At 44.2% G+C, this 15,558-nt stretch overlaps 1 protein-coding gene across 1 annotated transcript in view; it reads left to right on the top strand.

Annotated features, from left to right (window-relative positions):
- The window catches only part of CTNND2 (catenin delta 2), a 1,220,390-nt gene extending 1,210,861 nt beyond the window's left edge, over positions 1 to 9,529 (top strand). The window contains exon 20 of the mRNA XM_044295464.1: positions 9,330 to 9,529. Coding sequence (XP_044151399.1) covers positions 9,330 to 9,529 — 200 coding nt within the window. The remainder of the gene's footprint in view (positions 1 to 9,329) is intronic.
- Positions 9,530 to 15,558: the final 6,029 nt, after the last annotated feature.

The raw sequence follows: 15,558 nt of genomic DNA, 5'->3' as shown, positions 1-15,558 counted from the left end.
CACACCATTGAGGGTTAAATGCACTTGGTGACTGCTTGCCCCTGATGTAGTATATGGCCAAAAAATAACCACACTATTGCTGGTTAAATGCACTTGGTGTGACAGCTTGACCCTGATGTAGGATTTAGCCAAAAAACAACCACACCATTGAGGGTTAAATGCACTTGGTGACAGCTTGCCCCTGATGTAGTATATGGCCAAAAAATAACCAGACTATTGATGGTTAAATGCACTTGGTGTGACAGCTTGACCCTGATGTAGGATTTAGCCAAAAAACAACCACACCATTGAGGGTTAAATGCACTTGGTGACTGCTTGCCCCTGATGTAGTATATGGCCAAAAAATAATCAGACTATTGATGGTTAAATGCACTTGGTGTGACAGCTTGACCCTGATGTAGGATTTAGCCAAAAAACAACCACACCATTGAGGGTTAAATGCATTTGGTGACAGCTTGCCCCTGATGTAGTATATGGCCAAAAAATAACCAGACTATTGATGGTTAAATGCACTTGGTGTGACAGCTTGACCCAGATGTAGGATTTAGCAAAAAAACAACCACACCATTGAGGGTTAAATGCACTTGGTGACAGCTTGCCCCTGATGTCGTATATGGCCAAAAAATAACCACACTATTGCTGGTTAAATGCACTTGGTGTGACAGCTTGACCCTGATGTAGGATTTAGCCAAAAAACAACCACACCATTGAGGGTTAAATGCACTTGGAGACAGCTTGCCCCTGATGTAGTATATGGCCAAAAAATAACCAGACTATTGATGGTTAAATGCACTTGGTGTGACAGCTTGACCCTGATGTAGGATTTAGCCAAAAAACAACCAAACTATTGAGGGTTAAATGCACTTGGTGGCAGCTTGTGCTGGCGCACCACAAGACACAATATGGCCGCCGATTACCCCAGAAAAAAGTGACTGAAAAACGCTCTGGGCAGCCTAAAAACAGTGAGCAATTCAATAGCAGCAGTTCAATCATCCACAGCTGCAGATCGATCTCTGAATGAAGTCTTTTGGATGAGTTAATCACTGCCTAATCTCGCCCTAACGTAGCAGCTGCAACCTCTCCCTATGCTGATCAGAGCAGAGTGACGGGCGGCGCTATGTGACTCCAGCTTAAATAGAGGCTGGGTCACATGCTGCACTGGCCAATCACAGCCATGCCAATAGTAGGCATGGCTGTGATGGCCTCTTGGGGCAAGTAGTATGACGCTTGTTGAGTGGCTGCTTTGCAGCCTTTCAAAAAGCGCCAAGAAAGCGACGAACACCGAACCCAAACCCAAACTTTTACGTAAATGTCCGGGTTCAGGTCTGTGTCACGGACACCCCAAAATTCCGTACGAACCCGAACTATACAGTTCGGGTTTGCTCATCCCTAGTGGTAACCCTTATCTAGCAGTGGGTTCATAAGGTCCCACACAAGCTTATTGCTAACACCCAGAGTGGGGGGACAATCTGGGGGTTGAATACGGGAATCTCGCCCCTCGTACACACAAAACTTGTAAGTGTACCCTGAGGTACTCTCACAAAGTTTGTACAGCTTCATGCCATACCTCGCCCGCTTAGAGGGAGCATGCTGGCGGAAAATGAGTCTCCCCTTGAAAGCAATGAGAGACTAATCAACCGTGACCTCCCTTCCAGGTACATAGGCCTGTACAAATTTGGCCCCAAAGTGATCGATGACTGGCCTGATTTTGTACAGGCGGTCATAGGCAGGATCACCTTGGGGGGTACATGCTGCATTATCCGAATAATGCAGGCATTTCCAGATGGCATTAAACTGGGAGCGTGTCATGGCCATACTGTAAAGTGGGGTCTGGTAGAGGACGTACCCAATCCAGTAATGCCTGACACTAGGTTTCTTGACTAGGCCTATGTGCAGCACTAGGCCCCAAAACGTCCTCATCTCAGCTGCACTGACCAGAGTCCAGCCACCGGGCCTAGCCAAAAAGGAACCCGGGTGTTGAGCAACAAACTGTTGGGCGTACAGGTTTGTTTGCTCCACCATTAGATTTACAAAATGGTCACTGAAAAAAAGACTAAAGTAGTCATATTCAGTGAAGCCCACTGTGGAAATCTGGATTTCTGATTGGCCTACAAAAGCAGGAATCACGGGCTCAAAATGCTCTGGGGTATACCAGACAAGTTCTCCGGCAGGGGGCTCTGGTGGATTTAACTGGTGGGCCCGAAAACTAGTACGAGCCCTAGAGTTGCTCGTAGTAGGGTGGGCCACAGGGTCCCTAGCATGGTGGTCCCCATGCTCCGCCTGGTGGCATATCCGCCCCCTTGGGGGCTCATCATCATCGCTAGATGATGAGGAGGACGCGGATGACAAAAGGAAAGTGGGGTCATCCTCGTCCTGACTGGGGCTCTCGGACTTGGAGGCAAGCAGGACGTATTCCTCCTCAGCCGAGAACATCTGGCAGGCCATAGGGGAGCGTGTTTGTGTGCGTGGAAAGATTTATTTGGTGTGCGTGTGTGGGGGCACAGGTGTTCGCAAACTCACCCTAAACCTAACAGACAAAAAAAATATATAAAAAGACTAATTAAAAAAATTGGAAAAATAAAAATTCTAAATCGCTGATCAACCGTCCGAAGTTGATCAGCGGTAGGGTGTGCAATGCGCTAACAGTGGCCGGACGCTAAGAGTGCAGGCCACAGTCAGCGTACGCACACAAAAAACTAAAAAAGTTGTGAGGGGGAGGGGGGCAAGCCACAGCACCCCTGGGGGGTCTAGGGTCACACAGCTGTGCTGTGGACCCCAGACACCCGATTTAGGGTGATGCAACAAAAAAAAAGTTTATTTTTTTTTTCTCACTAACTTTCCCTGAATATCCCTGTCTAACCTAACCTTTCCCTAACCTTTCCCTAAAATACCTGGGTGGTGCTGTGGGTCCTGGGGCACAGATGGGGGTGCTGGCTGGAGATCCGTGCAGCTGGCAATCCACGTGCAGGGCTCCTCTCTCCTCGGCTCCCGAACACAAAAGGAGGAGGAGAGGAGCGCTGCGGTAATTTGAATGACCTGGCCGCCCAGCCGACCAATGAGAGCGATCCTGAGAGGTGATGTCACCATCACCTCTCAGGATCGCAGGATGGTGATTGGTGGTGTATTATCACACCACCGATCACCATCCTGTGTTGGGTTATCGGGTCCCCAGAGACCCGAATAACCCGTAAACGCAGCAAACCGCAGGTCTGAATTGACCTGCGGTTTGCTGCGATAGCCGACATTGGGGTGTCACAGAACCCCCCGCGCATTGAGCCAAGGTGCCTGCTCAATGATTTGAACAGGCACCGAGTTCCGATCACCGCCCGCCGGGCGGCAGTGATTGGAACTATACATGACGTACCGGTATGTCATATGTCCTTAAGTACTGGGACAACATGCTGTACAGGTTAAGCCTGCTCTTTGTTACAATAATTAAATATATATTTTTTTATTTTTTATTGCTAATGATACAATGTATGTGAAATTTATATGGCACTAAAATAGGGGGCGTGGCCGTGAAGCGGAGTATGGCCGCTTGAACTCAGAGCTCCTGCTCCTGCACAGCGTTTTAATCCAGCACAACCCTCATACCGTGCTTCACAGAGTACCTTTTAGTGCCATACGGTACTGGAACCTGCCCTGATGATGACTAGAGGTAAAAGGAGCATAAAAAAGCAAGGAAAGCTTGACTTTTTCTTCGGTCAAGACCGAGACAAAGATGGCGCCGGCACGAGAGCCTCACATGCGGAATCCTCACCCAGTCCGCTTTCATCAGCAAGTACTGGATCTCCTCGTGCATTGGAGCCCCCGGAGGTCACCGCTTCATACTGAGTCGGGTGAGCGCAATGTTCCTAGCAGTACGGGGGACAGGACGGGACAGGACGGGCCACGATGTAACGGCTTTACCCAGCCAGGCAGCGATTCGTTCGCCATCCACGAGCCCGGCGAAACAGAGACCCAGACTCCAGGGCCCTGAAACTCCGGTCACCGAGGCAGACTATCCTCATGGAGTTAAAAACTCTAACAATTTAATCGAGGCTCTGAGCAGCTTTCCAACGGACGATAAGCCTGCGTCCAGCATGTTGCTTAAAGACATGTTTTTGGCTTTTAATCGCTCAGTGACATCTCACATTTCGCATTTACTGGTACCCATCCACTCCTCGGTTAGTGACTTGGGAAACAGAGTGCAGCACATAGAACATAAGATGGGGGAGTTCACAGAATCGCATAACAGCCTGATAGATTCGCACGACTCTCAGTCGGATGAAATCGCATTCCTCAAAGCGAAAGTTGCAGACTTAGAGGACCGATCGCGTAGAAATAATCTGAAGCTGCGTGGTGTGCCAGAATCGGTTCCAGCTGCAGACCTTCAAGCCTACATTAAATCGCTGATCAGACTTTAATTGCCTAACTGCACTGACCAGGATCTTATAATAGATCGTGCCCACAGAATCGCAAAACCCAAGCATCTGCCGGATGATACACCAAGGGATGTGTTGGCCCGCCTGCACTTTTTTCATACTAAAGAAGACACCCTGGCGGCGGCGAGAAAGCTGGAAGCATTGCCGGATCCCTACCAGCAGGTGAAATTGTTCGCGGACTTGTCCATGGCCACTCTTCAACTGCGCCGTTTACTGGCTCCCATTACCATAGCGCTGCGGGCGCACGCAATCCAATATAAATGGGGGTACCCAGTGAAATTGCTAGTTCAGCAAAATGGCACCTTAACGGTTATCCGTTCTGTGGAAGAAGGTAAAGCTGCACTAGCTGCATGGAACATTGCAGTGACGGAGGTTCCACAAGCAAAACAGCTTCACCATCTATCCGAAGAGGGAGAGTAGCACCGAGTTGAAAACAGAAGACAGAAGAAGCACCGTTGAGAGGTTTTTATTTTCTCTAGGTTCTTGCCAATACTCAGCAGGAATAGGAACTTGTTCCATATGTAAGTGTCTCCTGGTGGTAGGCAAGACTGTTTTTTCCCCACACTGTTCACAAGGGGTTATTGAGTGCTAACCCTTGTACTACTTTAATTCTGTCCTGATGTATGGGCAGTCAGTTTACACTGTTCCTGTTCTTATCTTATTTTCTTTACTATGTTCTGTCATGTCATGTCAATCCTATTGTACACTGATTATGCTGTGGAATTATGATGTGCGATTCCCTCCATGTCACCCGAGCGACTTCTTTCTAGCTAACCTCGATTATCCAGATGGTGCTTAAGGTAGTTTCACTTAATGTTCGGGGCCTGAACAGCCCATACAAGAGGAGGATGATGTGGAGGGAAGCGCTATCATCCAAATGTGTTATTTTTTTTGCTCAAGAGACACATATCATAGGTGCATATGCAGAAAGGCTGAAAAACCCAGCTTTCCCGATACTGATTCATTCCCATGGTCCAGGAAAGAGGAGAGGGGTGCTCTTAGCTATCAGGAACTCAGTGGCGCACGTAGAGAAAAAAACAGTGGTAGATGTGGGTGGTCGTTATATTATACATATTTGCTCTATAAATAATATCACCTACACAATATCTGGAGTGTATGCCCCCAATATTAGACCTATTCGGTTCCTGAATAGACTTTTCTAGACTTTTCAAGAAGATTCAAGCCTTGAAAGAAAGCCGATTGGTCATTTGCGGGGATTTTAACATGGTTCCGGATCCGCATCAGGACTCCACTGCTGCTGCAAGAACCGGATCAGCTGCACTAGCCCGAACCCTGACGGAAAATTCCCTTTATGATATCTGGCGCATCCACCATGCATCAGAAAGGGATTTTTCTTATTTTTCGCCAGCACATAAATCTTACTCCCGTATTGATCTAATCTTGACAGACAGAATCTCCCTAGCAGCATCTAAAAGCTCCTCCATTGGGCCAATTACGTGGTCAGACCACGCCCCAGTTTTGCTAGAACTAGCTGTTGAGTATACCTCCCCCATAAATCCACTGTGGAGAGCTAATGAGTTCATTTTAGCTAACAACAAATTCCAATCAGAAGTGTCGACAGCTTTAGCGGAATATTTTAAATTTAATGCTAATTCTGGACCTAGTCCAGCCACTGTCTGGGTAGCCCACAAGGCCTATGTAAGGGGCATCTTATTAAAAATAGGGCATCATTATAAAAAAACTAAAAGAAAAACATCAAAATGACCTAATAGCGCAGGTCCAAACTGTGGAGACTAAAAACAAACTCTCTCCATCAATAGAGCTCTCTGACAAACTTAGATTACTCAAATTGCAACTACACGAATGCTTTCTTCACTCATATGAACTTTCCCTAAAGAAAACCAAAACTAAATATTATTCTCAAGCCAATAAGGCAGGGAAGCTACTAGCGAATAGGGTTAAGGCTAGGGCTATAAAGTCAAAAATTCCATACCTATGGGACGCTTCCAAATCACATAAACTATATGATCCTAAATATATAACATGATTCATGTCTTACTACTCACAACTGTATAACTTAAAAGAAGAGCCGGGTTTCACCCCTGTAACTTCAGAGGCAATAGACAGTTTTTTAAACTCACTGACTATTTGATCCTTAGATAAGACTCAAAAAGAATTCCTGTGTAGTCCCATATCTCAGGAGGAAATTGCTAGAATAATAAAAGGCCTGCCGAATCAAAAAAGCCCTGGCCCTGATGGGCTTCCGAATTCTTACTATAAAACATTCTCAGATACATTACTCCCTCACCTTCATGCAGCCCTGTCTGGTGCCATGTCGACAGGAAATGCTGGAGGCGGTTATTATTACTCTGCCCAAACCTGGCAAAGACCCTTCTATCCCCCAAAACTTCAGCCCCATCTCCCTACTCAATACTGACCTTAAGATTTATGCAAAGATTTTAGCAGCCCGGCTAGCAGACATCATCCCTACCCTGGTTGCCCCTGACCAAGTGGGGTTTGTGAAAGGGCGCCAAATTACAGACAATTCAAGGAGAGTGCTGAATCTAATTGATTTTGCTAATAGATCTAGGACACCAACTGTGTTTGTCACTCTGGATGCCGAGAAGGCTTTTGACCGAGTCAATTGGGAATGGGTCTTCTCGGTACTCCACAAAATGCGCTTCCCTGAGTCTACTATGCAAGCCATACGAGTCCTCTACTCGGACCCCTCTGCTCGTGTATTGGCGAATGGAGAATTATCTGACTCCTTTGCGCTGTCTAATGGCACCAGACAGGGCTGTCCCCTGTCGCCTTTAATCTTCATACTATCCTTAGAACCGTTGGCGCAGGCAATCCGTCAATCTGCATTGGTAAATGGGGTTAGTATAGTGGATAGGCAACACAGCATATCTATGTATGCGGATGACATAATCCTGTCCTTGACCAATCCCCAAGAGTCTTTAAGGACTGTGATGGAGATCATCCGTTCCTATGGAGCCCTTTCGTATTATAAAATTAATGAAAGTAAATCTCAGGCCCTTCCAATAGGGATCCCGGATGGAATTTTGACCCAAATGAGAAAAGAGTTCACTTTAGATTGGCAAACTACGAAGGTCCAGTACTTAGGGTTCAATGTAACTGCCACCCCCCAAGAATTGTATAAAGCAAACTTTCCTTCTCTGTTAAGCTCACTCCAACCCGAGTTAGATAGCATGGCTAGGGCAGAATTGTCATGGCTAGGCCGTATCGCGGCATTTCAACAACACATCCTCCCTAAGATGTTATATTTATTCCGCACTATTCTTATACCCATTCCGATGTCCTTTTTCAACTCTGCCAATAAGATGTTAAATACCTTTATTTGGAATAAGTCTAAACCGAGAGTGGCAAAAAGCATAATGTATAGACATAAAAGAAGTGGCGGAGTGGGCCTGCCGAACCTTTACGACTATTATTTAGCATCCAGAATTAATCAACTAAAGGAGTGGTGGAAAGAGGACATAAGGAAACACTGGGTGCATATTGAACAATCACAAATCCCAGGTCACAGTTTACGCACCCTACTCATGGCTGCGTTGCACGATTGTTATGCGGCTATAAAGGGAATGGTGACTCAATATCTATGGCACATCTAGTGCCAATTGAGTCTTTACAGCATCTTTCTACTGACCTAAATCTAAGGGTGTGGAGGGATAAAGGTATAAGATTGGTAGCCGATGTGGTTTTAGGATCGACCTTAATGCCCTTTGACACAATTGCACGTAAGTTCAATATTCCCCGCAGCGAAACCTTCTCTTATATTAAAATGAAACATGTATTAGGGGACAACCTGTCCTTTAGTCTCAAAGGGAATCTCCAACTATTAACCCATTGGTCTGCAGCTAACCATGTAAATACGGGGATTAGGTTCTTATATATGTACTTAGGGGATATGGACCAGTTTGTCAAAACGACCCCTCTTTTATCATGGGAGAAGGATTTGAAGAGATCATTCTCTTTGGCGCAGTGGAGAACTGCCTATAAAACAGCAATGTCTATCTTTAGATGTTCCTCACATGTAGAAGCCTACATCAAAACTACACTCAGATGGTATTACACGCCGGTTCGATTACATGTGTTCTTCCCTAATGCTAGTGCTCAATGTTGGAGAGGGTGTGGTGAGCATGGGACACTCTACCATATCCCATGGGCTTGCCCGAGGATTCATCCCCTTTGGATCCAGGTGTTCGCAAAGATATCCGAGATTGCTGGATATTGGATCTCTACGGACCCCGCCTTGGCCTTACTTTTAATAGACTTTGACCAATTATATTTTAAATTAAGGGTTATAATAGCCCATCTGTTATTAGCAACCAAACTAGCAATTACAAGGAACTGAAAAAGTAAAAATATCCCTGTCGTACAGGAAATTGTTAGATCAGTAGATACGACAAGGTCATACGAATATATGCTTGCTCATCAAGCGTTTCAAGTTAGTCGCCACCTTAAATCCTGGGGGTCCTGGAGGGGTCTGACTCCAACGATTCAAGAAAGAATTGGAGTAGGGTGAAGTTAATTATGAAAGACAGAGTGATGGATAGCTCCCTGACTTTTTGGCTTCATTATTATATTTTGATGAAGCATACACTATTTATGTCTCCCACTGGCATTAACGTGTACTGATTCTCAGACATGACTTTGTTTGTATGTTATATTTTACTTTGTATTCTTTTTTGCTTTTTTGCTTTATGAGCGAACTAATGTTCTTGGATCTGACTTACCTATGTCCTTTGTCAAAATTGGAAAACTTTGGAGATATATGTTCTTTATAACATCATTGTATTTTGCATACTGTATACTTTGTATATGAGCATATTCTCTGATAGTAAAAAACTATTGAAACTAAAAGACTAACATACACAGATAATATTGTAATGTATGTTGATTTTTTTTTTTCTGTTAAAGCAAGTGCCCCTGCATCCCCTCGGGAAGTAATCGGCCTGAAAGAAAAAAAAGTGGAATACGAAACAACAGGATCAAATGCTACTTATAAAGGAGAACATACTTCTAGGAAAGACACCATAACAGGTATAGAACTCAGAGCCTTGAAACCATATGCATGTGATCTTATCGTAACAGTTGCAGGTTGGGAATCTTCTGTGTGACTTGATGTCACGGTAGCTCTGAGGTACTATTACTATTTCTTCTTGTGGCTTGTGGAGCAGGCCTACTAGTTGTAAGTTTTATAGCCCATGCTATACTCCTTTGGGGAAAATGATATGCAAATGAGCAATTTCCAAAAAAAGAAAGCTAAGGCTCAAATGCAACCAGATATAAGGTAGCTATTAGAGTTGTGGTGAACCTACCTTTTGGCAGGTTTAGGGTTAAAGTGAATTATGTAATGGATTCCGTTCTCACAGAATTCATAACCTAATTCAATGCCGGCTTGCCGCATAATACATATATATGGCCAGCTCCAAGGGTTCTGTTCTGCTGGCCATACACTTGTATTATGATTGCATGCAAAACGGCATGCTGGCATTGAATTATGTTATGGATTCCATGAGAACAGAATCCATTACATAATTCACATAAACCCCGAACCTGCCAAAAGGCAGATTCACTCAACTCTAGTAGCTATCCTACAAGTAATCTTGTAAGTTTATAAGGTTGATCAATGACTTATAGGATAGCTATCTCACATGTGGTGCAAAGAGAGCTAATTTGTATAGCTTCTAAAGCTAGCTGTGATACTTCAAACTGTTGAAGTGTTGAAGGTCAGATTCACAAAGGACAGCTTGAATTTTTTTTTTCTTTTGTTGAGTGAGGGGTGAATTGTTAATGAAAGGCTTCATTGTACTCCGATTTCATGGGAACTGCTCAGGGGTGGAGACAGACAGCAGAGTGCTCCTATGCTGCGAGAGCGGGGAGGGACTGGGAGGAGGATCTGGGGGCGGCAATTGCGGCGGGGCGGTGCAGTCACTCTAGTCCGGCACCGCCACTCCAGTGCTGCAGTATACAAATATAAAATGTCTCATTCAATTAAAAGTGATTACACATGCCCCCCCACTCATAATATTACTGTACATCTTAACAGCTTATGTAGAATGCAGGCAGGCAGGCCAGGAGGGCGGCAGCATAACTCCCTGATGTCACGTGCCTGCGTCACTTACTTTATGAATGAAGCAGGCGGCGCAGGCAAGTGACGTCAGTGAGTGACGTGCCGGCCGCCCGGCCTGCCTGCCTGGGTTGTACAGAAGCTGTTAGGATGTACGGTAATATTAGGAGTGAGGGGACATGTGTAATCACTTTTAATTAAATGAGACATTTTATATTTGTATACTGCAGCACTCGAGTGGCGGGAGGGGGTATCTGTGGATGACAGTTTTATGGGGAACATCTGTGGATGGCACTGTTAAGGGGTGGGGGGTCTGTGGATGGCACTGTTAAGGGGTGGGGGGTCTGTGGATGGCACTGTTATGGGCTGGGGGGTCTGTGGATGGCACTGTTATGGCGTGGGGGGTCTGTGGATGGCACTGTTATGGGCTGGGGGTCTGTGGATGGCACTGTTATGGGCTGGGGGTCTGTGGATGGCACTGTTATGGGGTGGGGGGTCTGTGGATGGCACATATATAATAGTGCCACCCACAGATCCCCCATTACAGTGCCACCCACATATCCCCCCTGTAACAGTGCCACCCACATATCCCCCCTGTAACAGTGCCACCCACAGATCCCCCTTGTAACAGTGCCACCCACAGATCCCCCTGTAACAGTGACATCCACAGATCCCCCCCTGTAACAGTGCCATCCACAGATCCCCCTATAACAGTGCCATCCACAGATCCCCCCTGTAACAGTGCCATCCACAGATCCTCCTGTAACAGTGCCAGACACAGATCCCCCTGTAACAGTGCCAGCCACAGATACCTCCTGTAACAGTGCCAGACACAGATCCCCCTGTAACAGTGCCAGCCACAGATACCTCCTGTAACAGTGCCAGCCACAGATCCCCCCTGTAACAGTGCCAGCCACAGATCCCCCCTGTAACAGTGCCAGCCACAGATCCCCCTGTAACAGTGCCAGTCACAGATCCCCCTGTAACAGTGCCAGCCACAGATCCCCCCTGTAACAGTGCCATCCACAGATCCCTCCTGTAACAGTGCCAGCCACAGATCCCCCTGTAACAGTGCCAGCCACAGATACCCCCTGTAACAGTGTCAGCCATAGATCCCCCCCGTAACAGTGTCCGTCACAGATCCCCCATAACAGTGCATCATCCACAGATCCCCCCATAACAGTGCGTCATCCACAGATCCCCCCATAACAGTGTGTCATCCACAAATCCCCCATAACAGTGCCATCCCCAGATCCCCCCATAACAGTGTCCTTCACAGATCCCCCCCATAACAGTGCCATCCACAGATCCTCAGTAATAGTGCCATCCACAGACCACCATTAGTTCCAAACCCACCAAAAGCACACCTTTTGGTTTACATTTTTTTTTTCTTATTTTCCTTCTCAAAAACCTATATATAGGGCGAAAAATACATTAAAAGTGAATGTTAAGTGAGTAGGCTCACCCCCTTGTCACGCTGGTTAGGTGCTCTTGTCTAATTGAATCACCCTGATCAAATTGTAATAATAGTTTAAACAAAGATTCATATATAGTGATGTGTGGCAGTAGAAGGCACACCAAATTGTCAGCATCCCCTCATCCTGCAGGGGGAGGAAGGGGTGATCAGGGCATCAAAGATGCAGTTATGTGCCCCTCTCAGTAGTTATGCCCCAATGTGCCCACTCACAGTAGCTATGGCCAGATATGTACCCCCTCACAGTAATTATGTCAGATTATGTGTCCTCGCACAGTAGTTATGCCAGATATGTGTCCCTATCCTCAGGATAGGTTATCAATATCAGATCGTTGGAGGACTGACAACCTGATCATCTGTATGAGGAGTCGACACGCGCAGTGACCTTAATACAAATATTCCTTTACTAATGTGGATACTTTTTTAATATTAAATATCCCATATTAAAAGTATGGGCAATATAGGATTTCACATTTGAATGTCATTATTGCCACCTATTGGAATACAATTATCCTTATGAGTATATGCCGAAATTCAGTAAATTACAATAATGATGGTGCCATTATAGATTAATATTGTCATAAATTGATATTTTTTGCCAATGACCGTCAGGATCAAGTTCATAATATATAACCAGTTCATAAAAAGTAACACGTAAAATAGGCTGAGTGAAATGCTCCTTTTATTGATCACTATAATCACATCCTCCTCTTGAGCTGCTGTGCCGACACCTTCATACAGTATCAGAAAGATCTTACCAGTTATTGTATTTGGTGTTCACATTGCCAGATATGGAGCGTTCTATATTATGAAGGTAGATGCTGATGTATTATAGCGGCAAGCTATCGCTAGCTCCTCACTCGGCATATCGTTATAACGTTATAATCTGCAAGGGCCACACACAGCTGTAGTTTCAGCGTCTCGGCGTGGTTCAGTGGTGTTTTTCTTTAATATCCACGTATCCTCCAATATTTCTATCCAATATTTCTATTTTGCATGCAGAAATAATTCAATCAAACCAGACACATTTCTGAGTGTCATACTCCTTCCTCAGTCGCCATAAACACTAGACTAGATTAGATTAGATTAAGTCCTAGGTTGTAAATAAAAAACCTTATGGATTCTTATTTCAAATCAATTGAATTATTTTCATATGAAACTTTTGCATAATGTCATCATTAATTCCTAGGCAATATTCACAGTATTCTTTATACATTTTTTTGAATTTTCAGTTTATTTCCCCATCTTTAATCAGCTTGTGGTTTTCTTGCATTTTCCATGTGTCTTTTTAGGTATATATAACTGCCATTCTCAATGTACATCCTTATATCCTATATTCTTATTTTTACTCCATATATCACTCTAATCATTGTAAGGTGATGAATTCATATAATGAATACAATCATGACAACATATAAAAACATATTAAACTACAAATATCAATATATCTCTTATACTCTAACTATATCAAAGACATACTTGATGAAGAATCCATATTATCCCCAAATTAATACGTGATATTTTTATAAGTCATATACTAATTACTCCAAATGTATTTCTTTCAATTCATTTAATTATTTTATTTTTATCAATACTCCCTCGTATAGTCCTTTCATTAATATATACTTTTGCATTGTATGTGAGGGGGGCCTTCCATCAATTTGACATCCCTTCCTATATTTACATGCGATTGTACTTAACTTTGTAGCACTGGAAAAGGTTGAGAGTCATTGGAGAGGAGAGAATCATATCGTACGGATGTCCCACATTGAATCTAGACGTATATTTAAGTTTGATATGTTGATGCCAGGTGGGTTTTTGTAGATGTGGGAATGGGTTCCCCGTGTTGATGGGACATCATGGTCAGGCTGTTTACCAGCACCCAATATCCCCTTAACAGGATATATACAGTCAGGTCCATAAATACTGGGACATCAACACAATTCTAAAATTTTTGGCTCTATACACCACCACAATGGATTTGAAATGAAACAAGATGTGCTTTAACTGCTGACTGTCAGCTTTAATTTTAGGGTATTTACATCAAAATCAAGTGAATGGTGTAGGAATTACAACAGTTTGCATATGTGCCTCCCACTTGTTAAGGGGCCAAAAGTAATAGGACAATTGGCTTCTCAGCTGTTCCATGGCCAGGTGTGTGTTATTCCCTTAATATCCCAATTACAATGAGCAGATAAAAGGTCCAGATTTAATTTCAAGTGTGCTATTTGCATGTGGAATCTGCTGCTGTCAACTCTCAAGATGAGATCCAAAGAGCTGTCTCTATCAGTGAAGTAAGCCATCATAAAGATAGTAAAAACATTAGGCGTGGCCAAAACAACTGTTTGGAACATTCTTAAAAAGAAGGAACGCATCAGTGAGCTCAGCAACACCATAAGACCCGGAAGACCACAGAAAACAACTGTGGTGGATGACCGAATAATTCTTTCCCTGGTGAAGAAAACACCCTTCATAACAGTTGGCCAGATCAAGAACACTCTCCAGGAGGTAGGTGTATGTGTGTCAAAGTCAACAATCAAGAGAAGACTTCACCAGAGTGAATATAGAGGGTTCACCACAAGATGTAAACCATGGGTGAGCCTCAAAAACAGGAAGGCCAGATTAGAGTTTGTCAAACGACATCTAAAAAAGCCTTCACAGTTCTGGAACAACATCTTATGGACAGATGAGACCAAGATCAACTTGTACCAGAGTGATGGGAAGAGAAGAGTATGGAGAAGTAAAGGAACTGCTCATGATCCTAAGCATACCACCTCATCAGTAAAGCATAGTGGTGGTAGTGTCATGGAATTGGCATGTATGGCTGCCAATGGAACTGGTTCTCTTGTATTTATTGATGATGTGACTGCTGACAAAAGCAGCAGGATGAATTCTGAAGTGTTTCAGGCAATATTATCTGTCCTTATTCAGCTAAATGCTTCAGAACTCATTGGGCGGCGCTTCACAGTGCAGATGGACAATCACCCAAAGCATACTGTAAAAGCAAGCAAAGAGTTTTTTAGGGAAAGAAGTGGAATGTTATGCAATGACCAAGTGCATTTCACTTGCTGAGGACAAAACTGAAGGGAAAATGCCCCAAGAACAAGCAGGAACTAAAGACAGTTGCAGTAGAGGCCTGGCAGTGCATCACCAGGGATGAAACCCAGCGTCTGGTGATGTCTATGCGTTCCAGACTTTAGGCTGTAATTGACTGTAAAGGATTTGCAAACCAAGTATTAAAAAGTGAAAGTTTGATTTATGATGATTTTTCTGTTCCATTACTTTTGGTCACTTAACATGTGGGAGGCACATATGCAAACTGTTGTAATTCCAAAACTGTTCACCTGATTTGGATGTAAATACCCTCAAATTAAAGCTGACAGTCTGCATTTAAAGCACATCTTGTTAGTTTCATTTCAAATCCATTGTGGTGGTGTATAGAGCCAAAAATGTTAGAATTGTGCCGATGTCCCAATATTTATGGACCTGACTGTATTTTAAGAGTTAGTTAGCGGGGTGGTCGATGAACACGCTCTCTTGAGCCCAGATTCCAGGCAACCTCAGTTTTCCATCAACTGTTCAGATTTATTGCTAGCTGGTGG

The sequence above is a fragment of the Bufo gargarizans genome, chromosome 5 (genome assembly GCF_014858855.1).
Source record: "Bufo gargarizans isolate SCDJY-AF-19 chromosome 5, ASM1485885v1, whole genome shotgun sequence".
In the NCBI taxonomy this organism is placed as follows: Eukaryota; Metazoa; Chordata; class Amphibia; order Anura; family Bufonidae; genus Bufo; species Bufo gargarizans.
Note: the sequence above shows the minus strand (reverse complement) of the source record. Positions and strands in the feature narration are given on the sequence as shown.